Raw genomic sequence first — 27,403 nt, 5'->3', positions numbered from 1 at the left:
CTAGACGTGACGCCACTTACTTCGCCCTCCTCGAGCTCATGAGCGTAAGAGCTCCATAGACATAACATTGTCAAAAGTTACATCCGAGAAAATTCCTAGGAAAGCAAGGTTCATGAGGAAATAAGGGTTATTCGAGAAGAGCCATTTCCGATTGTTGGTGCCCTATGCTTAGAAAATACTCTTCATTTTGTATCTAAGAAGAACAAAACAAAGAGTGGGGGACAATTGTGGTGCCCCAAAAAATGGAAAAACAAAAAAGTCCAAGCACGGCGGGAAAGCCACATTTGGAAACTGCTGAGGAAGAGCTTCGGAAGCTGCTGAGGATGGAGCTTCGGAAATTGCTGAAGAAGAGCTTCGGAAGCTGCTGGTGAAAGAACTTCGGAAGCTGCTGAGGATGGAGCTTCGGAAGCTGCTGGTGAAAGAACTTCGAAAGCTGCTGAGGATAGAGCTTCGGAAGCTGCTGGTGAAAGAGCTTCGGAATGAGCTTCAAAAGCCCCATTCAGAAGCGGCTGGAGAAGGTTTCTTCGGAAGGGCCACGTATGCTCCCTACTCGATCTCTATAAAAGGCCAAGTTCAACCCTCAAACAGGGATCCGGATATCGGTATTTCTCTCCCACTTTCCTTCCGAAATTTAGTCTTCTTTTCCATTCCGTTACTGACTTGAGCGTCGGAGGGCCTTCGCGAGAGGAAAATCCCGCGAGCCTTCTAACCTTTGTTTGTCCCGTACAGACCTTCGGAAGCAATCCTATTCCTTCGGAAGACCCATCACGCTACGGAAGCCTAAGTCGGCAGCAGGCTTCGGAAGCCCCTGGTGCTTTGGAAGCCTCATCAACCCTTCTGAAGCCCAATTCGGCAGCGGGCTTCGGAAGCCCATCTTTTCCTTCGGAAGCTCAATTTAGTTGCCATTCTTCGGAAGCTCACCTAGACCTTCGGAAGCCCACCTGAACCCTTCGAAAGCGACCTTCAGAAGCCCACATTGACCCTTCGGAAGGAAGGCTTCGGAAGCGTCCCTTCGGAAGGAACCCTTCAAAAGCCCCCCTTAGTTTTGCAGCCAAATTGTCGATCGAGTCCTGAGGCCGACGGCATCCACGTGCATCCTATTACTAGAAATTCTAATTGTTGTATTTTGGCAACAACAAGCTTATTTCCTCATTGCGGACTTATGAATTACGATCGATTAATTCTAAATGTCGACATAAATGTTAACAAATAATTTTTATATCTCACAATGAGATATTTAAAATTTAATTAACTTTGTATAGAGTGTTAATAATCTGGGCTCGGTGGCCCACCCACCAGCAAGTTAGGTTAAAAATCAAGGTCCAATCCTATTTCAGAGGACAACCGCCCCGTTTCTTCTTTTTAGTTAAAGTAAAGAGGGAGGTTCATAATCTTTTTTTAAGTGTGATTATGAGGTTATTTTTTTATTAAAAAATATTCAATTTAGATCCTAATTATTGATTTAAATCATTTACAAACAAAATAAATTTAATATCCAAACTCCTAACCCAAGAGAAATACAAGAGAACCCCCGAATTATTAAACCACTGCTGGATCTAGGGGAGGGCTAATCCCAAATTCATCAGTTATTTCAGTCCCTTCCCCTTCCAATTAATCTAAATCTTAGGGTAAATTTGGGGGGAGGGCTGAGGCTGAAGCCAGCGACTGCCGCCTTTGAATCCGCCCCTGCATACATAGATAGGTTGAGGGCATAAAATAATCAAAATGCTCATCCCCTTAACTCATATTAATACAAGGATATTTTAATTATTTTAAACTCTTGACCCAATAGTTTTGAATCCATAATTTTGAGTCTGTTTATAGATTATATTCTCCCAGCAAACAGAGAGAATGGCTTATTATGGTGAATATATTTATTATTTTAATATGTCAATCTGTATTGTAAGGAAAATAAAAGTTGCTTCTGAAATCAATTTAAATCTGACCTGAACACTTCTATTTGGCTTGTGTTGATAGAGAGAGGTGAGTCGTTTAACACGTTGATTATATAATTAGTGGGCGTTTGTTAAAATAGACAAGATAAGAGATATCAAGATAATATTAGAATATTTTTAAAATTAAGATATGAAATAGTCAATATAAGGTTGAGAAGTATTTTAAGATTTCTATTAGTTTGTTTATTAAATTTTTTAAAATACATTGATAATTGTATTTTTTCTTTATATGTTTGTTAATGCATATAATAAGTACCAAAATAAGAGTTATTTTTTTTACTAAAATATCTTTATTATCAAATTCATTCAAAATTATTCATTAACATCAACAACAAATTTATAATTAAAATAATATATTATGATTGATATGAATAGTCAAAAAAATAAAAATAATGTTTTATTTTCTAAATTCATATTCAAAAATAGATTTAAAAAGAGTTGAAAAATAGAAATAATTATTATTGAAATTACAATACTTTCACCTGGATAATTAAAAATGGTTAAAATATATTTTAATAATATATAATAAAATATAAAATTGAATAAAATAATTTAAAAATTAGTGAAATGAATTGTATTAATTAATAAAATATATATAGAGAGAGAAATTTAAATTTAAAAAATCAGTGAAAGGAATAATGTCATTTAAATTTTAAAAATTGTCAAAACATATGATAATTTTAAAATATATTAAATAAAATTAATTATAAGACTTAAATGAATAAATTTTTTTAATAAATTTAAAATTTTAAAATATATTAAATGACATTAATTATTTTACAAAGGGTATATAGATAATTGAAGTTTATCTGTAAAATAGTAGATAATAGGAGTGTTCAAAAAAATCGGTGCACCACGAAAATTGGCCAAACCAAACCAAACTAAATCGAACCGGTTGATTTTTTTTTTTTGCGGTCCAAAACGGTTTGGTGGTTATACAAACCACACGGTTTGCAGTTTGTATGGTTGGCAGTTTGGTTTAAAACCAAACTGCCCAAGAAAATATAAAAAAATATATAAAAAAAATATTATTATAAAAATCACCCCAACAACCCCTATAACCCTTATTATTATAAAATTTTTATAATAATATATAACAAGTTTATAATAATATATAACTATTATAATTGCCAATAGATTATAATAGTTTATAATAATATATAATTATTCTTTCTAATATTTTTATACTATATTATATATTGTTAATAGTTATTTTCAAACCGCGGTAAATCGCACCAAACCAGAGAAAATGCTTCAGACCGACCAAATCGCACCATGAACACCCCTAGTAAATAAATTTATCAAAGAAGAATGTCATATAAATTTATCTTAAAAGAAAAAGATAAAAAGTTACGTAAAGACTTTTTCAGAGATAATAAAATAAATTTAACAAATATATTAAAAATATCAAATATTCAGAATACTTTTCATATCTCATATTTTTTCTTGAATGAACAAACATTCCTTAGTTTTTATTTTTTTATTTTTTTATTAAAAGATAAAATCCCTCATCTTAAGAGTCCCTACAATTCAGCCCCAAGATTACAACAGAATAAATAAATTATAGAACCCAATAACAAGATTCGAACACGAAACTGGACACTGTCTATATAATAGTTAAAGTCTAAAGCTCATTTATTTCCAACTCGTATATGATTTCAACTGCTAAGGTATGTCATTGGGGCAATGAACAAACATCCCTTAACAAAGACGATGGTGCTCCCATAACCACATTATTATAATGATGTTTTATACATAAATTTAACCAGATTTATTTTCTTATATCCAAATTTCATTTGCAGCACAGGAAGGTCAAAGGTTAAACCCAAACGGCCAAACCATTAATAGTCCATCTTAAACAACAAACAAAACAAAAAACATGAAATCCAAGAAGCCCAGAGCCAGAGCCAACCTAAGGAAATATATGTTTACAGCTTAAACCACAAAACCAGTTCCAAGCAACATTCCTAACCATCCATGAGAAACTCCTTGTCCTTCTCCAACCTCCCCATCGCCTCCGCCTCCAAGCTGATCTCCACGTCAATGCTCCGGCCGCCGCTCTTCCCTTGGTAAAGATAAACCATCCCGTCAAACCGGTTGTTCCCACCGCTTCGAACACTCTCCGGCCCCCCCCACCCGAAGTCCACCTCGTACACCTTGAACCGCGGCGAACTCCCCACCGCCACGCAGTTCACGCCGGCGTCCTTGAACTGGAAAATCTTTGGGTTGCTCTCCCACTCGGTGTTCCGCGCGTCGATCGCCTTGGCGTCGTGCGCCTCGATTGCCTTCTGGATCAGCCCGGCGCTGAACTCTGGGGGGTTCGCCGCCAGCAGCCCGGCGGCGGTGCCGGTGAATATGGCTTGAATGAGGTTGCCGAAGTAGGCCTCCGGCATCGGCGGGTCGACCCGTTTCCGGCAATCGGCGAAGACGGTGAAGACCGTGACGTCCTCCGGCTTGAGCCGGCGGGCGCGTGTGACGGCGAGCCACAAGTGCGTGGATAGGGATTGGAACGTGGAGAAGGGCTTTGCGCCGTCGGATGGGTTGGCGTTGAGAAGAGTCTTGATCTTGTCGACGGCTGACTCGGAGAACTTGAAGATCTTCTCGCGGAGGGGTGGGTCCGCGTCGGAGCCGTTGGATGACGTGGAGTCCCCCGGCGGGGAGAGGTTCAGCTGGACGCGGGTGTTGCGGGCTTTTGTGCGGTCGAGGAAGGGAGGGACGGAGATCGATTGGGCCCCGCGACAGATCTCGGCCCATGAGCTCATGAAGTGCCACGTGGAAGAGCCGTCGAGAACCGCGTGGTTAAATGCGCATCCCAACACTATGCCGTCTCTCAGCCGCGTGATCTATCGGCACCAAAATCAGATCAGATCACAGTTCAAAGACATGCATTTATCAGGATTATTATTATTATTATATAATCCATGTAGAATTAAAAATATCTAAAAATTAGTGCAAAATTGATTAAACTTTTGTTAAAATTTAATATGTTAATTTGCTTGATGATGAGATCAGTTCAGATGGTCCAATGATGATAGGATGAACGTGATAGTCACGTGAGACAGCCTGGGCAAAGCAAACAGTGGGGGGCCACCTGACCTGAGTGAGAGAGAGTGAGAGACCGAGAGAGTTTGTGCTTGTGGGGGCCTGGCCGTGCGGTAGGGACTAAAAACAGGTGAGTCAAACCTAAATTGTTGACTCGGTCGGAATTTTTTATTTTTATTTTTATTTTTATAGATTTAGTTAATATTAGTGTCTTTCTTTTTCTTTTAGAATATGATTATTATAAACAAAGATGATTAAAAAATTTGGATAAATTGTATTTTGACACCTTTGAATTTAAAGAATATCTTTTTAATTTTTAAAAATTGTACAAACTGTGTTCTTATATTTATTGCAATTATTATTATTTATTATATTAGAGAAGGCGATCTAATTTTGAAAACACGGAAATCGATTCCAAATAATAAATTTGAAATTTGTGAAAATAAAATTACAATAAATTGAAGGAAGGAAGCCGTATATATATTATATTATATACCTGAACGGCGAGCAGCGGCCGGTGGAGCCCCTCGACGTTCAAGATTCCGTTGTACGGAACCAGCTCCTTCAGCTTGCTACCCCCCTCCTCCACCACCAGATCCGCAACTTCGACGTCGTCCGCCGCCGCCGCCAGCACCTCCACACCGGCCATCTCGTCGTCGTACTCCACCTTGAAAACCCCATCCTCGTCCTTCCCCAGCTTCCCCGCCAACTGGTGAAACTCCTCCAGAGCGATCTCCAGCCCTTCCGTCAGCCGTCGGACGGCGTCGTCGAAGCCCGCGTCGCCGGTGGCGGAGGCTGCCTTGTAGAGCAGCAGCTTCTGGTTATAGAAGAAGGCGACGTAGGGGAGATCGAAGGTGATGAGCTGGCACTCTCGCCGTCCGACAGGTTTCCGGGGCCGGACGTGGGTTTTGCTGAGGGTCCTGAGTTTCATCGCCGCCGTGGATATGGGTTCTGCAACTTCGGCGGCGGGCATTGTTGATGAATGAAGTGATCAGAGAGGGAGAATTAGATCAGGAACGTAAGACGAATTGGATTGGATTTGGGGGGCGAACTTATAGAGAGGGAAGGGGGGAAGTTGCAGTGCATTAATTTTGCATGCATGAAGGCAGTTGTGGCGCCATTAATGGCCTCCTCTCTTTCTGTTCGTTCTGGTGGAAGCTCAGTAATTCAATTGAACTTGGTCAAATCTTACATAATATTACAAAATCTCGTCCCTTTTCACGTAATTTAATGCAATGCTTTGCCCCCATGCCATGCATGATCTATCTATTTTAGTTATTCATCTTCCTTAATTTATAAATGTAATATATAACTTTATTATCAAGCGATGACACACACATGGCGTCTTATTTCTATACAATATAACATTTCTTAGCTAATAAGATATAAATTGAAACAAATAAAATATAAAAAAGTATTTTAAATTTTTGTTATTTTTAATATATTTATTAAATTTATGTAGCGATCCTTGAAAAAGAAATTATGTAACTTATTATTTTTCAAATGTATTTATCACTCTTCCCTCAAGATAAATATATTTTAAACTTTACAAATAAAAAAAATAATAAATATATCTTTTAATATATTTTAAAAAAATTAAAAAATAATTTAATACAAATTTTGAAATACTTTTCAATTTTCTATTGATTATTTTATATTTTGATCTAATTTTTTTTTAATTTTATTTATTTTAACTAACACTCTGCAATTAAATTAATCGAAGTGACCCACAAAACTAAAGAGTGAAGTATAATATGACTATTTGTGTGTAGGAGTATGCATGGTGAGATAATAAATAATCATTAATATGGGTAGGTGGGTGGCTTTGCAATTAAGTCAAAACTCAAAAGAAAATGAAAGAACAAATAGAAATGAGTCCAAGAAGCAGTCACCACTGGGCCCACATCGGAAAATACTAAAAACATGGTGTTTCCAATTCGACGTTAGGACCATATTATTGGTACATAGAAGACTTATCAAAATATGATAAAATGATGGAAATATCCTCACATCAATAACAAAATTATTTTCCTTTCTTTTGGCCATCTAAGTGCTCATAGAAAGGAGAGAAAGAAGAAAGAAGACATTCAAATAATTAAAATAATTAAAATACTTATCACTAAATTATAAATTTACTCTTCCTGCTTATTTTTGTTGGAGCCCAAAAAGTAGGTGGCAGCCTGGCCCTGCCGCTGAAACAAGTGAGTGATGCATCGGGTGGCTGGCTCGCTGTACGTTGTGTTGTGCAGGGTGTGGCCAAGGGGTGGGTGAAAATGGCGGACCACTTTATCCAATTTGGGCAAAAAAATACAAATTGTCAAAGAAAGTCATCTTTCATCAATTGGCTTGAAAAAGATAGTCTCACTTTGTTTGGATGTTGGCCCTTATAGTTTTACAACATTATTGCTGCTTATTGTTTAATGTATTGAAAAGGATAGTCTCACTTATTAATATATTTCTTTTGTTATTTCTTAAAATAAAATTAAGCACGAGACCCTTTGGACGAAGAGTGACAAGTTAAGGAGAAAAATCTTCTTAATAGTGGTATCATAGACTCTTTTACGTAAAATATCGTAATTTTTAAAAATAAAGATTCAATTAAGTAGAGCGAAGTTGGTTAGAGATAAACTCAAAAATTAATTTTTTTTCCAAATACATCATCAATCAACACAATTAACGGTACGAAGTTTAATTCACGCACCAACCCTCTCCCCTCTCTAAACAGGGCCAACCACCTCCTTAAAATTCTCCCCAACCATTTTTTTCTGCTAAGAGACAGGCAGATGGAAGCCTATTTATTTTATTGCATAGCCATTTCACAGACATAATAAATGTTACAATGTGCCCAGTACTCAAATTTCCTTAAAACATCAAAATTGTCAAATGCATAGGCACCACTAACCTTTATCAGTGCCCTACTAGTAGCATTTCTCACCTATAAATTGAGATTGTCATGGGCCACCACGTAAAATGCCAGCCAAGTTATCTACGTAAAAATTTAGTAAAATAATGTAAGGATGATATTTTTACAAGAATTGATTTTAACAATTTTTTTGATTATTTAATTTTAATTGTACATAATTATTTAGTTTTTTGATTTTCATATCCTTACCTCCCTGTCACTACAAAGTCGGCACGTGTTATTTTCTTTTCAAAAATGGCTATATTATAATATTTGAGACGAAAGCACCTAACCTATCGCAATACTTTACAATTCTAAAAAGTAAAATGCTATTTTATGACCGAAACAAAAACTTTTACTGCTTTAAAAATATATAATCTATTTTTCTATGATGAATTATTTATTTTGAAGTGATTAAATCCAAAAGTGGCCATTTTAATACAAAATTACTTCAGTAAAATTGTTGCCATCACATTATTTTAAAGATATATATATGTTTATATTTATAGAAAAATATATAGAAATGTTATTTTATTTTCCTTATGAAATACTATGTAGTTGAACATCTTCGTCAAGTCGAACCAGTAAGGGCACAGACAAAACCCTATAAATCTGAGAGGTTTGAGTTTTTCATTAGCAGCTTCACCCACACTGTAACGTAAACATTTCGAAAGAACTTTAGCTACCAAAAACAAAGTCAAAACTTTGGAATCATATACAAGCGTCCAGGCACACAAAAATTTGTAAATTCTGCTTTTAGCTGTAGCAGTAATATACATAAAATGTGCATTCATGAGAAGAAGCAAATGACGAGAAAAGGCAATTGAAACTACATGAATTGTGACATAAACATCCTCATGCATTAAAAAGCTTCCTGAAAGGCCCATCTTTGCGGTCTTTAGCAGCTTCAGTTAGGGCAAGGAACCTCTTGAAGCCCGTTGTGGCGGCCCCTCTCCCGAGGGCGGCTGCTCTGGTTAGGACATCTTCTCTCGAAGCAATAACTCCGGCTGAAGCTGGATTTGTTACAACAGGAGGAGCCACTGGAGCTGCTGGTGGGGGAATAGGCGACTGAGACATCCCGGACCCATGTTTGTTGAAATCGTCCAGTATGCTTTGCTGGTCGGCTTTCTTCAGGCCCTGTACGAGTTTTGGGTGCGAAGTCAGTTATGAATTTTAAGTATAACAATAACATATCAAAGTCCTAATTCTACTATGGAGATGGACTACATAAATTTAGCTTTTCAGTTATTTTTATTAGTAATCTTATCTTCTACAAGGCCTGCCCTTATAACTCGGACATAGGGTTTTTTTAGTATTTGAAGAAGGTACATTTGACAGTTAACGCTGCAAGAGACCCTCGCAATGCCAACCCCAAAAAGAACAAAGAAAAGAAAAGGGTCTGCACAGCATGATAACAAGAAGCCATCCTGAAAGAGACACCTAGAAAATGCATAATGCTTTTTGTATCAAACACTGAAACACATATCTAACACGTCAGTAATCCTATGCACACAACTAACGAAGAGATGGATCGAGTACAACGAAATAGAGCTTTACGTTCTACTCGAATCATATCAAGGAGTAGAAAATCAGATCTTCGATAATATCAGGAGTAACAAGAAAGGCGATGATTGGCAAAACAAAAAGAAAGAACGAAAGAAAAGGGAAACTTGATAGAGTAATGCCACTTGAACTTGTTTCAGTAGATTTCTAACAGGTGTTCGCATAAATATTTAGTTATAAGATGGTGGTTTTGTTTATAACCTTAAGTTCCAGAATTCGCTGAAACTCCAAGGGCGTTCCCTCTGGTAAAAGTGCACGATATGTATCCGCTACAGAGTCAACAGGGGACAATATAACCTGTAAAACGGAGACAATTAAATGTGTAACTGTGGGCTTACAGAAGCATAATTCAATTTAATTGCTAACCTTTAAAAGAGCTTCAGCTTTACTCATCTCGCGGCTAACAAATTTTGAGTAGCTAGCAGCACCAGATGTCTGCTCAAAATAAAGAAAGGCAGTAAAGATGCAAAGCAGAAATAAGAATAAATATACAATGTGGACAAAGCAGTTTCAAATTTCCCTCAGAAAGCAAAAAAATAAACAGAAACACACAGAAAGTATGTTTTTCATTACAAACAAAGACAAATTGTACTCATCAGATGATAATGAATGTCGAACAGAAACCTCAGTTCATGCTCAAATATTTGGGCCAAAAAAAATAAGCAAAGAACACCTCAAGCAAGCTCCAAAATGGTATCTCTTTAGCAAAGCCTTCCAGGTCAATTCATTTGTGCTACTAAACTCGTTAATGAAAAAAGTTGGAAGACTTTGTAGCTTAGTGCTGGGATACTAGGTAAGTAAAACACATAAGATGCTATTGGTCCTAGATGAAGATGTAAGACATAATAGCCAGGACAATAATTAATGAAGAAATAGCAGTATTTTTTTCAAGTACAATAAGAATCCCAAAGGTGTCAAGATTTTCCCTCCAGGGAACCACTGCAAAGGAGTGGGCAAACACCTATCATAAACAGTCGTTCAGATCTACTGAGAGAGAGGGTAGTCTATACAAGCCAAACAATACCAGAGTGGCAGCCTATAATTCCAGTTGACTGTTAGGTGATCAAGGAAGCATGACTGGCAACCCAAGGGAACAAAGGATGTAGAAGGATCTAGATGGTTCTCTTTCTCACACAGCTACAATATTGCATTACTGGTAACCCAATATATTTAGTAGACTGCTTAGGCCCAAGTCATATTCAGAGGCCTAATGTAGCTTTGCTTGTGAGGAACTTGGAGAATCCATTGTTAAATTTCCTCTCACGTTCCCAGGACAAGGCACATCCACGAGCCCCATATGCTGGTTGACATATGGCTGTCCATAGCAGACATCTCCTTAACACATCTATTATAGAGCATTTGACCAACAGAAACAACAGCGAGGTTCACATGACAAAGAGTAACAATGAGGATACAAAGACTTGAACTCATAACCTCCTAAAATCAGAACTTAATTCCATGTTAAGTTACTAGTAATGAGAGCATAATGTACGTCAAGTTTTCCACTAGGAAAAAAGTTGAAAATTTTGGTATTCAAAATTTATAGAATAAAAAGGCAAAAAGAGAAATAACTAATAGATAGAAATTTATTTTGTTTGTATTTTTAAATTGCTTTCCAATTTATACTTGTAATTTTTTGTTTTAAGTGATAATTAAACACATCTCCCAAATTTCACAAGCACAAAAAATTTACTGAGAGCAACCTATAGGGACGTGACACCTTACAGAGACAGACAATTTTGGGCATTTTACACATGTTGGAAAGGCACTAGAATGTCTTTTTATTAACTGCTTTTTGACAGACACATATTTAATACATTGGGTAAATGTTGTTAGTATATTGCAGAAACGAAAGTCTCAAAATAGGACATGAACTAGACAACTCAAGCGATTATAATTCAATTTTAAATTTTTTGGGGTTATTATCTAAGATGACAAAATCTCAAAAAATAAAAGTGTTGAAAATGAAACAGGGTTCCAATACAAAAGAGAAGAAGAAAATAAGTGTAGAAAATGGTTTAAAACAACCCTAAACAGTGTGAATGAACTTTTAAAGACCTTTTATCTGCGAAGAAAATTGCAAAGAGAATAGTCCAAATCCCAAAATGGAGCATTCCACATTATCAAGGGTATGTCGACCAAATTAGTCAAATCATGATTTACTGTAGACCAAGCAATTCAGCGATCAGTTCAAACTTGGAGCATCCCATCCAACTAAACACATAAGACTATGAGGAAATTATGATTTGAGTTGCGAGTCATATAACATCACCTATGGGCCAGATATAGTTGAGGAACATTGACATGCGTCCAATAGCAAATATATATAATTATCCATGTGATCGTATCCACTTATTATAAAGTTAAAATGATAAACTCATTGGGAGGGCCCATAACAAATAAATAAATAAATAAATAAGAGCGAAAAATATATGTTTATTGGAATGTCCTCAGTTACCTGTCTTCCAAGGGAGGGAATATCTAGTAGAATTGTCTTTATAGCTTGAGTATCTAGCAACATCTGCAATAACAATGTAAAAGCAGATATTTAATGATACCTAAATATATAGATATTTGAGTACCTAGTAAAAGCAGATATAGATATTTGAGTATCTAGTAGATATTTTTTGAATTTTCTGCTATGCTCATATTTTGTACGTGTTGAGTGTCTAATGGATATGGAAAAGCAGATGTCTTAATCATGGCAGAAGATTAAAGCCCGTGCAGAACTTTGTAAATATCGCTGTAGCTTATATCATTTCAAGTGATCAAGAATGAACACATAAGAATGATACATAGATTATGTTGATAATAAAACAAATTTGAAGACAGTCATTACTTGTTGGGCTCCCGTTTCTGATATGTGTTTGCACTTGAAAATATTGAGAAAAAAGCGTGGACCAAGAGATGACGCCAGCTGCATATAAGAACTAAGATATGAGTAATTGACCCAATGACTGACTTGAGATAAAAAGGAAAAGAAAGAAAGATGTACTAAGTAGCCATATATGGTGGCAATGGAACTATCATGTCAGCAGGTGATATTAATCAAAAAGAACAAAGGATGATCAATATAACCATAATTATATTTCCAATTTGAGCATTTATGATTTATATTTCCAAACATTAAATAACCTGAAAAAGAAATAGCTGTGAACCCTACAAGGGTAATATCTATATTGAAAAACATAATATCTACATTTACCTTGTCTAAGAAAAACTGAAAGTAGATGGTAGAAAGAAGACTTCCAAGGACAGGAATACTGTTGCTAAGGATCATATTTATGCCATTGACATACCTACAAGAGCACACAATTTGTAGTAAGATGTTTGAGGCCCTAATAGTGAAGGTCTGAAACATTAAAATATCTTATCTTACTCTGATTGGTCACCAACACTTTCAAGTGTACCCCATGGTACGCGGGTCATTGCAACCATTTCAACATCAAATTTCGTCTCCAGACCATGCACCAATGTTATCAATGCTTTTGTGATAACAGCTGAAAACTCATCCTACATGGATGCAGGGTTCTTATCATTAAAAAAATGTTATTAATGAAAAAGGAAATTTTCCAGAGGTAGACTATTTACCTGCACTTCAGACATATCAACACCCTCAGCTAATTGAGGATCAATTGTTTTGGACACGTTTTCGGCCAGTTCACCAGACTGTCAAAAGAATATTAGCATTATTATTCATGCTTCCTGCCATTATCTGATGATAACAACATTATAACCAAATAAAACTTCCCTATTAGGTTCAGGGGAAACAAGAAATAGGACACTAAACAGGTTAAAAAAGAAATGAGTTTGGAGGCTCTTTGAGGTGGCTATGGTTGACAGTTGACACTGCAAAAAATAATAAAGCACTGGTTTGGTTTACTTTGTGAATGAAGGCTACACAGAGGTAAAAGATATATGTACTAGACGTATTCAATGAAGCCTACAAGATTATCCAGATCTGTCTTGGACTTTTAAGGGTTTACGTGTAAGAAACTAAAAAATAGTCAAAGTAGTGAACTCTAGGCACCAAAATGCACTGCACCTAATGTCCCATAAGCATGGACACTAGAAGTTAAAGTGGCATCACATAATTACTTCAAAAGTTCTTTAAAGAATCTAATCATCATTGCAATCCAACACATTATCCATTAAAAAGGGTTCAAAGGATTTAATCAGCATTAAAACTCATCTTTAGTGAGAAGTATTAAATGTTCCTGTATTAGGACCTTTTGGAAAGTATTGACATTTGACTTGTAAAACCATCTATAGAGGTAAAAACAAGAGACGAGTATATGATGACCCAATAACAACTTGATCTGCACAACAATCCATCAATCTCTTGGTTCATATCAGGAATATTTAAAAATTACACCGACTTTGAAACGTTAAGAAAATAATTAAACACTAGTAGGCAATATAATAAGCAAGAATTAAACACTATAAGACTACTAAGAAAAAACTTATTATGCACTATCCCAGTTGTTCTTGCACTAAAATAATGCAAATTTTGAACATTTATGTTTTATGATACTTTTAACTCTAGCCTCACATGGACTTTTTTGTCATTCTCACTATTTCTTATTATCTTTCTTACACTTTCCCTTAGTTTCACTCCATCCAATCTGAAGAAATACTAATGTAATACAATTAGAATGGAATAGAAACACTTAAAAAATATAAGAGAAATAATAAAAAAACATTGGAACCATATAAAAAATATTTGGAAAGAAATTAAAACCCGTACAAAGGTTCTTCAAAACTCAATATTAAATAAGTAAATCAAATTGTGATCTACATATCCTTCTCCACACGCCCATATGTAGTCAATTTGAATGTAAATTTGAACAAAAGTGGTACCAAACAAGTCAATATTATCAAGTACAAGTGCATATGATTCATATGTCCATGAGATTAAAATTATATTAAATTTACAAAATTGTGGCAATGGTAGTAATTACGATATTTATAGTAAATAAAGATCAAGTTTCAAAGAATGAATATTAAATACTCATACACGAAAACTTTAAATAATTCATGGGGAAAGGGGTTCAAAGAAACTTTTATTTTTTCTTTGATAAATAGAAGTACATATAAAAAAGGCTCCATCAAAAAGGGGGTAACCGTAGTAGAAGGAATGGAAGGCCCTAAAGACACAAGCTAAAACAATTCATTGGGAAAATAAGTAAAAGAAGAAAAAGGAAAGTTTACATTGTTAGAAACTTAGAGTCAGCAAAAACAATGAGAAGTGTAGAAGCCCTAAGGTAATGGATGGAATGATCCATACCCTCAGGAATCTACAATTTGTCTCATGCCACAAACGCCACATCACATGGAGGAGTGAGAAGCCAAACCATCTTTGCACCAAAGGCAAGGAGCCCCTTACCACAAAAAGAGAATATCCATCACTTGAGCCAATATTATCCTCTAAATACCAAAGATATGATTAAAAAAACACCAAAACTCTCCAGCCACCAAACCGTGAAGAAGAAAGTGATCAGTCTGCTCCAAACTAATCTTAAATAAAAAGCATTGATCCACTAGAAACTCAAGTTTCCAGGTGGCCATCAACTATGAGATTTAACTGGTAGTAGGAATGAATGTATACCTATTATAAAAGAAGGTAGACATCGTAACAAAGAGGACAAGGACTTTAAGAATTTCCATACACTTGGATCCTTATTTCTCATATGAAAAAAATATAATTTTCTATTGTTCTCTAAGAGTTTCTTTATATAAAAAAGACAATTATAAATATATATTTATATTTGCTAGTAATTAACAATAATTTGTTAAATACACATAATCAATTTTTAAAGAATAGGACTAGGGAATCAAACTGGAAAGGGAAGATTCAAGGTTTAATGGTTGGACCACAATTGGACTAGGGTTGAACTAGAATGTTTTTTTATTAAATAAATAAATATAAAATAATCAAAATTATATTATAAAAAATCAAACATACATTTAACAGAGATTAATATCTTTATTTTTATTTTTCAATTACACAATTAGTTAAAATTAATAATATTTAACATTTTATTTTATTTCTTTTTATTTAATCAACATTTTAGTATTATTTTTATTATTAATATAATCTTTAACCCGTCTTGTCCCTACAACTTGCGGGGACAAGATATGTCTCAAAAGGAGTCCCTACAAAGTAGAGCAAGTCCCTGCAATTTTGCAGGGATTTTAAAGTTTGATCTCTCTCTCTCAAAAACTTCCATTTTTTCTTACCTCCAAGCTTTCAGAAACTTAACCGTAACAAAAGAAGGTTTGGTTGAAGTTGAAATCAAAGGGAGAGAAGGCTGGAGTCAAAGGTTCAGTAAAAAGATCAATGAAGAAATCAGAGGTTCGATGATGAATAACCTGAGTTGGGGCACAACCAAATGTTTTTTTCTTCCCTCTGATTTGGGATGAAAGCAGTGAAGATTGAAGAAAACCCTTGAAGAGATAAGGTTGAACCGGTGAACCAGCCTGATTTAGCTGGTTCACCAGGTCAACAACAGCCCAGCAGACAAACTGGTCGTTTTTTTTGCCATGAACCAGACTGGTTTCTGGTTTTACCAGCCAGTCCAGTCTGGTTCTCAGATCATTGCTCATTATCAGTTAACAACTAAGGCTGCATTTTTTTTACTTTTCAATTTTCAGTTTTGAGTTTTGAATTCATTTTCAGTTTTCTATTTTGGTAGTTTGTTTTTAAAAAATTGAAAACGCGTTTTCTTTATCATTTTGAAAAACTATTTTTCAAAACAAAAAATTAAAAAACATGTTCTCTTTGAAATTTTGAAAATATTTTTTTAATGATATTTTATTCAATAAATTTGATTATTAAGTAAATTATAAATATTTAATGTTAGTATATTATTAAAAAAATATATACATTTTAAAGTTAATGAATTTTGTAATATTTTTTTCCATTATAATAATAAAATATAAATAAATATGTTTTGAGTTTTGAGTTTGTTTTGGATAAACACTCAAAACAACTTTTTATTGTTTTGAGTTTTCTTTATAATTTTTTTTTTGTTTTCAAAAATGTATTTTTAAAAACAACAAAGAGAACGTGTTTTCATTATTTTAGAAAATTGAAAACCAAAAATGACTTGAAAACAATAAAGAGAACGCAACCTAATTTTTTCATAAATATCCCACAGACTTTCAGTGCTTGAACAGCAATTATTGAAATTCTGATTTTCCATGTCAGCCATCTTGATTAAAAAGAAACGAAAGTCTGTTATTGCTTATACATGATCCAAATTTAAAATCAGTATCAGTCAGGAATAGTGCAATTAACCATATGACCTAAAATGTTATGAATTAACAATTTTTTATGCTAAAATTAAGAAATCAACTCACCGTCTTGTGGCAATACTCTGCTGTATTAATGATATAACAGATTACCCTTTCATCCTTATCAGATGTCTGCATGAAATAATCAGATTGATAGTACCTTTAAATTAATACTAGCTGAAAAGGAAAAGCAATTGCTCAAATCCGTCATGAAAGAAAGGCAACAAGTCTGTTAATACCTTTATCTGTCCATCCATACCCGTAGCAGCTGCAACTATTCCAGTGCCCCCTTTAGGCAACCTTACAAAAAGCTTTGTAGCATATGCTTTAAGAATTCTTCGAAATGCCTGTAAGGGAGAAGCACCAAATTGTAAATGCTAGAACACCTGTATATCACATATGCTGATGCAAGAAGTACCTTGGACTTTTGACCTTAATTAGCATTAAGGTCAGTATGACCCAACATGTACATACTTTTTAACAAAAGAAATAAAATCTAATTCAACATTTACTCAAGAACCATGTTAATGATGCTACTCTAGAACTTGACAGCGTCAGAAGTTCTAGAATGACAGTGAACTTATGCCCACATTTCAAAATTCTTTATTACACTGAAGTCTGATTTATGACAAGGCCTTCTCTAATTTACTAAATGTCCAAGTTCTGAAGTGCATTCAGTTCAGGGAAAATAGGTACTAAAATGAACTAAAAGAGAGGGCATACTCCATGTACATGCAGGAGAGTAAATGCCACATATTTGTCCTATGTCACATAGATTGCACCCAGAAATCTTTTAGAAAGATTTACACAAGAAGAATAACAATCCTAAAGCCAGAAAGCTAGAATTTTTGTCATAAGAAAATGAAGAAGAATTTCAACTCCCATAGATTTCCTCTGATTCATCTCTCCTTCCATGTACACATTAAGCTCAATTGAGTAGCCTCCCACACCCTTGCCTAAAACCATGCCAGCTTCCCCCCAACTCTCTCATCATCATCAGTACCACCCCAGATAGCCCAAACAAAAGCCATAAAGTGGCATCAAAAATACAACCTCTATTTTCTTGTGTCATTCAATGAGTCTCCTCTTTATCCATGGACATCCAAAAATAAACATTTTAAGATAAAAAAAAAAGGGCGTAAAAATTTCTTGGGTTATTCAGCACTTGAGAGTCTGAGGTAATGTAAACCAAACTTCCCCTCAACTACTTGATAATCCAACAAGATAGAAAAAGCATTCCCATCACCTACACATACATTATTAGCCATTTTTCAAATCATTTAAAAGAATATAGATTCTTAATGCTAGATAGCGGTTGAGGCTTGAGATCACGACACTCATGTGAAAAGGAAAGAAAAACAGATCTGGAAAATGCATAAAATCTATAGACTCCTTTACTAACCACTAAGCACTAAGAAGATGACGCAAAACAAATGATTCACACTAATTTGATAGTTTCAATTACAAGAAGCGGGTAGCAAAAGGTCATGGTTCCTAGATGACAAAGATCTGTGAAGAGATTATTGAAGCAATATAAAGACGTGGAGAACTTCTATAGTCTAAAGTGTTCCCCCATACTTCGAGCTTCGTATTCATGCCGCCTTATGTTTCGTTCGACACAATGTCATCGTCCGACACAATGTCATCGGCAAATAGCATAAACTAAGGCCCCTCTGCCTGGACCTGTTCAGTGAGTTCATGGTGCATTACTAGGGAAAAGAGTTAAGGGATTAATCCATATCCTTGATGTAATACAATTATAATTGGAAAAGTCTCCACATTTCCTCCATAAGTTCTGACACATTTTTTGCTCCATAATGTCTCCAATAACCTACTATAAGCAATTCATACTTCTTTCTTTTTTAAAACCCTCCATAAGACTTCTCTAGGAACGTTTTCATAAGTTTTTTCTAAATCTATAAAGCACCATATGCAAATCCTTTTTATTTATCTCTATACCTTTTTACTAGGAACCTCGATAAGTATATAGCATTGATTCTTGACCTCCAAGCATGAAACCAGATTGGTTTTCAGATGTGTGGCTTGTCAGCTTGGTTCCTCTATAATTTAAACAACGTTTACTATCTACTTTATTCTTGAAAATAGGCATTAAAGTGCTCTTCCTCCAGTCATTTGACATCCTTATTTGATTTAAGGGTCATATTAAATAATTTCATTAACCAAAAAGTGCCATCTTCTCCCATGCATTTGAAGGACCCCCTTTTTTTTTCAAATCACAAAAACTGAGTTTAGAGGTAGGTCTAAAATAGCCCAAGTTCAAGCAAGCATAACAGGACACAACATCTTATTATAACGAATGGATCAATGTGTTATAGGCCATATATAAAAAACTTGAATAAGCTTTAAGATTAGCATTGAAAATGCTTCGCACTGAAAAGATACCAATTTCTAGTACAATATATATCATCCATTCCAGCAATAAGCTTTGAAGTCAGAAATTCAGGGAAATTGGTTTGTGGAGAGGAATGGAGTTAATATATGATTTAAAGAATCAGGTTAATCTGACATTATGTAAAACTTTCAGGAATAACAGCACCTCCCTATCCACATGTATAAAATGTCAAAATGTTTGCTTTAGCATCTTTGATGGATAGAAGTAACCGACTATAGCATAATCAATTCTTCAACATTTATTTTAAATGGGAGAAACAACATATTAAGTGTTGGAACAAGAAAATTTTAAATGATAAATTTTACCTTGAACAAGTTAAACAATGTCTGACTCCTTGTCAATGCACTGCATCTCTTCAAACTTCTCCTGATAATTAAGAAGACCTTCACAAGACAGGAACAAATCAAGCAAACAGCACACACATCTGGTACCCAAATGAATTCAAATGTCTACAGTTGAATGATACCCAATACACAGCAACAGGTACCAGAAGCTTAGTTCTGCAACCTAATATTCCATCACTTCTAATGATATGAAATCAGAAAAGCAAGCAATCAAAGAGCAAAGTGGTAAAAATTAGTAAAGTGCCTGTTTTCTGGTATACTGAAGAAACAGAGACAGCTTCAGATGCTTAGTTTCGCAACCTAATATTTCAAAATCTATACCTAGATCACAAATGTAGTAAATGAACAATATATACCTCAGACACAAACAAACCGCATGCTGATCAAGGAGAAATATTAGTGCAAGATGTAAACTTGGACGGAAACAATAAATACCACAGGCTCCAGAATGTAAATGAACATTCTAAGGCCCAATGGTTGCTGAGTCAACTGTGAAAATCAAAGTCACATCCTACAGAATTCATATTCTTGGGGATGGATGGTAAGGCAGGTAAACTCAAATGTAAAAATAACCTACATTAGAACATTCTAATTCATTGCTTGTGTTATAGCAATACACCAACAGCATACCATGCATTTATCCCACCATGTGGGGTCGATGTTTGTTTTCTAGCATCAAAGATGGAAAAATAACTTTTGACATTAAATTTGAATGAATAGCTTTCACAGAACTTTTGTCTTGCAGGGGGGAGTTCACTTTGTATTGCTTCATGTATTGCTTTTTCGCTATTTTAATTGATATGAATAGGAGTATTCCTTATTTATCCACTCAATTAATATTACAAGTAAACAACTGTCCTGGTGCCAGGGCAATGGTATTACTTTTACTTAATTATAAAGAGTCAAGTATAATTTGGGAGCCACTGGAACAGACCTAGCTTTGCTAGACAATAGAAGTCAAGTATAATTGTGTTGGGAGAGTTGTTCACAATAAGTGTTGCAAGGTTTTTATAAAATTTTCATTCTGTTTAGATTATGTGAAAACGCGGTTCTTATTGTAAATACCTAGCATACTGCAGAATCTAAACAGATTGACTAACACAATCTTGATCAACTGAACAAATCTGTCAACACAATTTTGATCAAACTATTTCTAGGAAGTTGATCAATATAAGGAGAAACATATTGCTCTAAACCCAAGCATACTGGAACAGAAACAGACATCTTGACGCTAAAAATGACTGGACAAGAATAAAAGAAACAAACATTAGTTGGTCATGGTGTCAATGGACAGGTCATGTAGCTACTCTCACAAATTTCACAAAGAAAACCCTTTGTTTAATGAAGAAAAAGCATTGCACTATCTGAGGAAATAAAGAAGAAAGGAGTAGATTCCCACCATCCTCTGAAACTATCCCAAATTTGTAATGATGGTTGTATCATTAAAAATAAGCCATGCAAAAATCTAGAAATGAACCCAAAAAGGATATGCCCAAATGCAAAAATTGACGGACTGAACAATTATGATAATGTGATAATCTTGCTAGTAGGGCCCAGTCCTCTGAAGACTGCCAAAAAGGATGTCTAATGGTTTACCTGCATGCTACTGGATAAAATATTAGTTTGACTTCCCTCCTCAATATCCCATGTTTCCTCCTGTTAAATTAATAAGGATATATTATCAAGGGAACTATGATTAATGGAAATGAGAATGCTTGTGTTATGCATTACATGCTCAAACCTGAACAAGTTTTTCCAGATTCTCCATAAGAGTCTTCTCTTCTAGTTCTACATATACCGTCAAATGAGGTTCAAAGCAAGATGAAATAATTCCACGAAAATTGAACTGCCACATCAATGCAAAAAGACAATTATCAGCGGCAAGTTATATTAGCTGAAAACCTGAAATAAGTCCAAAACTGAAAAGCGATGGTAAAACTAACTCACGAATCATGAGAACAATGAAGACAAAGTTAATTTATAAATCAAGCCCACTGTTAAGGCACACCACAGACATATCTCACAAAAGTAGTGAAGTTCTCGGACATGATTTTTTGTACATGACTAAGACTCAAACATTAAGTCTATCAACATCAAATTAAACAGTTAAAAGTAGTACAAGGAACTGAAAAACTAATAACAATGAATTTTCACATCCATACACATTGATCTCAGTCTCATCCTTTCTCTAAAACATAGTTAGCAGGATTACTTATGCTATAGCCAAAGTGATAGAAGAAATCTAAGTAACATTAATATAACAGATCTGGGATAAGAAACCACACCTTGCCTCTATAAACTAGATGTTAAGCACACCATGCATATGCAGTTACAGCTTTGATGGTTTTGAACAGAGCATGCAATTAAGCTGTTGTAGGAAATTAAATAACTAGCATGCTAATTTGACTAAATTGAACATCTTCTAACATTTAAATATGTGGCATTGAAAAGGATACTTCTGTCTTATTACCTAGCTGAAAAAAAAAATCCAGTAAAGATACTTCTGGTAAAAGGAATTTGACAGAGCTTCAGAACTGGGAGACACCAAATTGGTTATCTCCCTTCATATGATACAATTTCTCCAAAACCCAACCAATCAAAAAAATAAACAAAAAAAGTCCATGTTCCCCTTTTAAGAATATAAATGAAAATATAAAATATTGAAATTAATAAAACATTTAGTTTAACTTTAAGCAATAGAGCACAAAGTAGTTATATAACAGTTCCTAAAAGTAGGGAACTTTGCAGCATTTTTAGGGATGAGAATTTCTTTTCTTTTTTTCCCTTACAGTTATTAAAAAAGAAATACAATTGAATTGTAAGGTAAATACTTTTTATTAGACAATTTTGTCAAATGACAACTAAAAAACATGATAGGGTCTCATTTTCAGGGAGACACTAAATACGTTTTCTCCTCCTATATAATAGTACAGATAAACCTAACCCAAGACACCTAATTAAAGTAGTCAAAGCCTCTCAGGAAGGTCCCTTTTATTTCTACTTGTCCAAAGAACTGCAACAGATTGTAAAAATGAGGTAATAAAATGATGTATTTTCACCATGCAAGCATTTGTGCTTGACTTGGAGATTGTCTGTATGACCTGTTGGCATGGCATCATTAATATAAATATACAATAATAATTAAAAAGAAACCCAATGAAGATATGTACATACCCCAGCTCCTGTCACCAATAAATCTTTCTGTCCATCCTTCTCCTAATACCAAAAAGGAAAAGAAAAAAGAAAAAAAAATGAAAGGAACGATAAGTATCTTAACAGAAAACAGAATTGGCAACTAATTCTTACTAAGATGGTTTTAACTGAATCAAGAATGGATTAAGCATACTTCATTCTCACTTCCTTGATGTGCGGCAAGCTTTTTCTCATACTTCTTTCGAATATCTGACACAGTTTGACCATTGCTTTCCACTTTACTGGTTTCGTCATCACTCCCTGAGTCCCGGCTACGAGTGCCACCACCAAACTTTTCTGCCAACTCTTCTTCAAATTCTAAGGTTCGCTGCAATGCCTAGCCATATTTACCAAACATTGGGAATATCAGAAGACAATTATCATTGCAAAAAAAAAAGAGGAAGCATCCTGCAGAACTGACAATGGTCATGAGATAGAATACAAGCATTTTATCTATAATTAATACAGATAAATTTTTGTGCAGAAAAGTAACTCAAAACAAAAATGTTTTTACTTTTTTTTTTTAAATAATTCAAAACAAATGCTACTCAAGTTGTTTTATGTGTGGGCCCCTAGCTCTTACTAGCTCGGCTTTCAAATGCTAAACTATAACAGTTAAGTCAAAAGAGGCCAAAAGAACATCCGGAAAGGACCTCAACTTGAGTATCCCACTATTATTTTTACACCTAGAACCTAATATACCTATTTTCTTTTCCAGAAAACTTGTAATCCTGGGAATTCCAAGCAAATATCACAATATTAGCTAAATATGAAGAAACCATAATTTAAGGATAAAATTCCCGACTATTGTAAATATACAAAGCCCTAGAACAAAAGCCAAAAACTAAATGATCAACAAAAGTTACCCCCCCCCCCCCCCCCCTCTCTCTCTCTCTCTCATTAATTTCTTCAAAACTAAGACCAAGGATACAGATATGCAATGCAACACAAGAAAGAAATGGACACACTGACATGAATTTTCAAAATAATTAGGCCACAAGGAATAACATGGCAAGTGCAACACAAGCATCAATGTTCTTGTCTATTCATATCACACTACATCCTTTTGTCTTATTATGTACAATTAAAATCAGGAATAAGGTTCATATTCTCCCTTTTACTTTTCTTATTTTCCTTAATAATTCAAGATCTTGATTTGGTTAAGAATTTTTTTGTTGTAACAAAAAGGGAAAAATAGAAAAAATAACTTATTAGACGTTCTTTTCAAGTGTCAAAACAATTGGTGGTTTCAGAATGTTACCTGGTGCTTCATAAGGTTTGGCAGGTTTTGGTGGAAAGACTATAATTTTAATTTTCTACCAGTATTCATGTTGGCTCTCCCTAAGGGCCCATTTGGTAGGCTTTTTGTTTTCAGTTTTCAGTTGTCATTTTCACTATTTTGACAATGAAAATAGAAAATGGTGCTTGGTTCCTTGTTTTCATTTCAAAAATTTGAAAACTCCAAAGAGATGTTTTTACAATGTTCATTTCATATTCATTTTTTCCCTCTCCCAGGACTCGCCACCAGCAACCAAATGTCATTGGCATATCCCTGAAGTGGCCATTGGTGACCCCCAGCAACCCTACTCTGGGAGTCGCTACTCACCAATGATTCCCTGTGATAAGTTCATGGAGATCTGGCTGGCATTTGTGGATTCATATGAAGACTAAACCCCAAGGAGAGAGATTAAGGAGATCTGGCTGGCTGACATGCCAGTGGTTTGGCATACCACCCCAACATAGATATAATACGTATACCTACAAGATAAGGGTTCCTTGATGGCATAGCTAAACCAAATTATGTTGGAAAAGTTAAAAGGTAAATCCAGATTATCTCTATCATGGCCAAATAATCAAGTGATAAGGTTGAAGTGATAAGAGATATACAAGCTGAAGTGATAAGAGATAAAGTTGTTCCGGATAGGAGATAAGAGATAAGACTGTTCCAAGAAAACAGGGATGAATTGGTTCCAGCAAATTTAAAATTTCTCTGATTATCTTTATCATCTAAGTCTAGTTTAAATTTATTTTCTGTATTTATTCCTATATTTTTGGAGATATTTTTAGATGGTCTTGTGTATATATAACCCATCTGGAGTTCAATACAAGATGAGAAAGCATTTACAAGTAATCGAGTAAGTTTTTCTTTCTACTCGAATAATTCTCTCCAATTACTCAAGTAATCCTTCTCTTTACTCAAGTAAACCTTCCATCCCTTAGCTTGTTTTCAATTCTGTTCAAATTATGACCTTAAATAATAATAATAATGACAAGAAATGATGACCATTTCAAAATAGGTATTGGAAGGAGAATGAAAAACAAATATAACTTACCAACAACAATGTTCCAACATCAGGCTTTTCCTTTAAATTATCAAGGATGTCCACAATTTGTGTCCTGGAAATAAAGAACCACAGAGAAAAATCACAATGAGAAAAATAATTGCCAGAAAGAAATGAATATATTCTACATTTATGAAGATAAATCCAATGACATTAAGGAAAACAATTACTAAAGGCTTGATATATTGTTGTTATGGACACCAACCTAGTCAATCATGCAGTAGAACTTCTTAACATTAAATCTGAACCATTGCACCCATTTCATATTTACATGTCATGCCCTAACATTGAAGGAAACATCGCAGCTTGATACATTCTACAGGATGAAATAGCAACTGCAAGGACCATATTTACACATGCTTCCAAGATTTTTGTGAGTTTACAGTGTCAAAATCCTCATGTAAGTCTAACTGGTAACACTCCTATATTTCAAACTTGATTGAAATGATTTTTCCACTAAGATATTTTGGTGTCTTCTATGACATGAATATGAATACTTAATAGAGAAGATGGCAAACCTTGTCAACTTGCAGAACTGGATACAAAGCAAATAAGGAACATGCCATGAAGGAGGAAATATTTTCCAGATCTCCTCGTTTGTTCTTAATCGACGCTTGATCCAAGCATATCTCCTTTCAGTTTTATCCAACTTGGCCAGTTCTATGGAAGTTTCAATATGAAAGTCATGAAAAGAAAACTAAACAAGAAATGATCAATAAACAAAATGAAAAGAAGGAATAGAATTGCACAAACCAGCTCCTTCAAAGATCTGCCTATATGAAGTAAGCTCCCTGTTGCAAAAATTCTTAACTAACTCTTCCCTTACAGATGGCTCCAGGGCATCAACAACCAAGCAAGCATCTGCTAACTGCTGCAGTAGATTACTTTCTTCAGTCTCTTTCCCTGTTCCTAAGCTAGTGCAGGTAGAGATACAGATAGATAAGATAGCAAGAGATAAAGCAGCATAAAACTTAAAAAAGGTATATACAATAAACCAGAAAACAAACAGAACATATTCCTCCCAATTATGCACAAAAAATTTGTTAAAAAAAGGAAAAAAAAAAAAAAGAAAAGAAAGAAAGAAAGCTTCCAAAAGCATATATGCAAGAAGTGTTTAGAATAAAGGAATAGGGGAAAACATTCCTCAAGAGTAAGCTAAATTTCAAACATCTATAGCTATACCTGTTTTTAGTCAGAAACTTTATAAATTCCCTCTGCCATGTCTTGTGCTACTATTTGAGCACTTGGGTACAAGGAAGAATCAGGACAATCCAGCATTTAGATGTAAATATCTTGTGCTACTATCCCTAGTTACAGGATTCGTTTCTTTATTTACTAACCAAATTTCTATCAAAAAAGGGAGAGGAAGGCTGCATATGAATACAACCCTCCAACCCTCGGAATGCAATGTGCCTTGTGCACTGGAGGTGCCTTTTTAAGCAAGTGAATTAGTATCTGAAATTCCTCCATAAGTTTAAATTAGATGATTAACCAAATCACCATCCGTAAGAAATTCATAACCCCTAAAAAATGTGATAATTCTCCTGCTTTCATAAGTTTTTTTTATATCTCAATTTGTTTAATCCTACATACACAATTCAGTTGCTACACTACAAGTTGAGATTTTTACCTTCCATATCTTAAATGTGATATAAATGGCAGTTCCCATTTCCCTACTTTCAGTAGTAAACAGATGACCCAACCATTCAAGTTATAAACCACAAACTAAAGTACCGGGTCAAAGTATTCAAGTTATAAGCCACAAACTAAAGTATCAGATCAAAGTTTCCCCTAAAAGCTACCCAACACTCATTGGAAAAATGCATGTGTTATGAATATAAATGGGGCAATGGCAGAGTTCATAACTCCAAACCTAAAACCATCTTGCCTCCAATTTCTGACTCAGACATTATAACCTTTTTATCGTAACATTGAAAAAAAAAAAAGAGAGGCTAAGTTTAGCATCTTAATTCTTCAAATAAAGTTACACCTATGTTCAAATATAAAGTATATGAAACAAACTAATGCACAAAACCAAAACATAAATTAGAATAAACAAATAACCAACTACATTAGTATCATTATAAAGTATTAAGTGTATCCCTGAAATAGAGTGCATAGAACTTCACAGATCAGGGGCCTTTTTATTGTTGAGTCCTCAGAAAGAAAGCAAAGTTTAACGTTGGGTAACCTGACGGCTTTCCCTTGCTTTAAATTTTTTTCTTAGGCTCTAAAGTTAAATTATGGTTGGACAGGTAGTGCAACCACGGGCTGTTCTGCAAGCAGTCTCCTAACCTTTTCCAGCAGCTGTTAATTACGAGGTGGTTGTGGCCAAGTCTTTCTCACTCTGTGTT

General features: G+C 34.7%; 2 protein-coding genes across 3 annotated transcripts in view; both read right to left on the bottom strand.

Moving 5' to 3' along the window:
* Positions 1–3,711: 3,711 nt before the first annotated feature.
* On the bottom strand, positions 3,712–6,055 carry LOC127791887 (BAHD acyltransferase DCR). The gene is made up of 2 exons (XM_052322055.1): positions 5,494–6,055; positions 3,712–4,798 (listed from the first exon to the last, which is right to left on the bottom strand). The coding sequence occupies exons 1-2, from the start codon at positions 5,968–5,970 to the stop codon at positions 3,923–3,925; spliced, it is 1,353 nt and encodes a 450-aa protein (XP_052178015.1). The 5' UTR covers positions 5,971–6,055; the 3' UTR covers positions 3,712–3,922.
* Positions 6,056–8,564: 2,509 nt separating this feature from the next.
* The window catches only part of LOC127804501 (vacuolar protein sorting-associated protein 53 A), a 44,616-nt gene continuing 25,777 nt past the window's right edge, over positions 8,565–27,403 (bottom strand). For both annotated transcript variants that reach the window (XM_052341373.1, XM_052341377.1), the window contains 18 exons: positions 25,803–25,963; positions 25,568–25,709; positions 25,041–25,104; positions 22,862–23,044; positions 22,690–22,731; positions 21,257–21,361; positions 21,112–21,171; positions 19,477–19,554; positions 16,998–17,105; positions 16,825–16,890; positions 13,054–13,131; positions 12,842–12,975; positions 12,668–12,761; positions 12,302–12,379; positions 11,921–11,983; positions 9,829–9,897; positions 9,664–9,759; positions 8,565–9,036 (listed from right to left, as the gene is read on the bottom strand). In XM_052341373.1, the coding sequence (XP_052197333.1) occupies positions 8,755–9,036; positions 9,664–9,759; positions 9,829–9,897; positions 11,921–11,983; positions 12,302–12,379; positions 12,668–12,761; positions 12,842–12,975; positions 13,054–13,131; positions 16,825–16,890; positions 16,998–17,105; positions 19,477–19,554; positions 21,112–21,171; positions 21,257–21,361; positions 22,690–22,731; positions 22,862–23,044; positions 25,041–25,104; positions 25,568–25,709; positions 25,803–25,963 (1,903 nt within the window). In that variant the 3' untranslated portion in view covers positions 8,565–8,754. The remainder of the gene's footprint in view (positions 9,037–9,663; positions 9,760–9,828; positions 9,898–11,920; positions 11,984–12,301; positions 12,380–12,667; positions 12,762–12,841; positions 12,976–13,053; positions 13,132–16,824; positions 16,891–16,997; positions 17,106–19,476; positions 19,555–21,111; positions 21,172–21,256; positions 21,362–22,689; positions 22,732–22,861; positions 23,045–25,040; positions 25,105–25,567; positions 25,710–25,802; positions 25,964–27,403) is intronic.

This window comes from Diospyros lotus, chromosome 1, assembly GCF_014633365.1.
Source record: "Diospyros lotus cultivar Yz01 chromosome 1, ASM1463336v1, whole genome shotgun sequence".
Taxonomy (NCBI): Eukaryota; Viridiplantae; Streptophyta; class Magnoliopsida; order Ericales; family Ebenaceae; genus Diospyros; species Diospyros lotus.
The sequence above is the reverse complement of the archived record's forward strand: the minus strand, read 5'-3'. Positions and strand labels throughout refer to the sequence as shown.

Excerpts from the sequence above, each read along its gene's own strand:
- LOC127791887 (XM_052322055.1), bottom strand. The coding sequence starts at position 5,970 with ATGCCCGCCGCCGAAGTTGCAGAACCCATATCCACGGCGGCGATGAAA. Across the intron at positions 4,799-5,493 it reads GGCCGCTGCTCGCCGTTCAG|ATCACGCGGCTGAGAGACGG; the intron begins GTATATAATATA and ends TGGTGCCGATAG.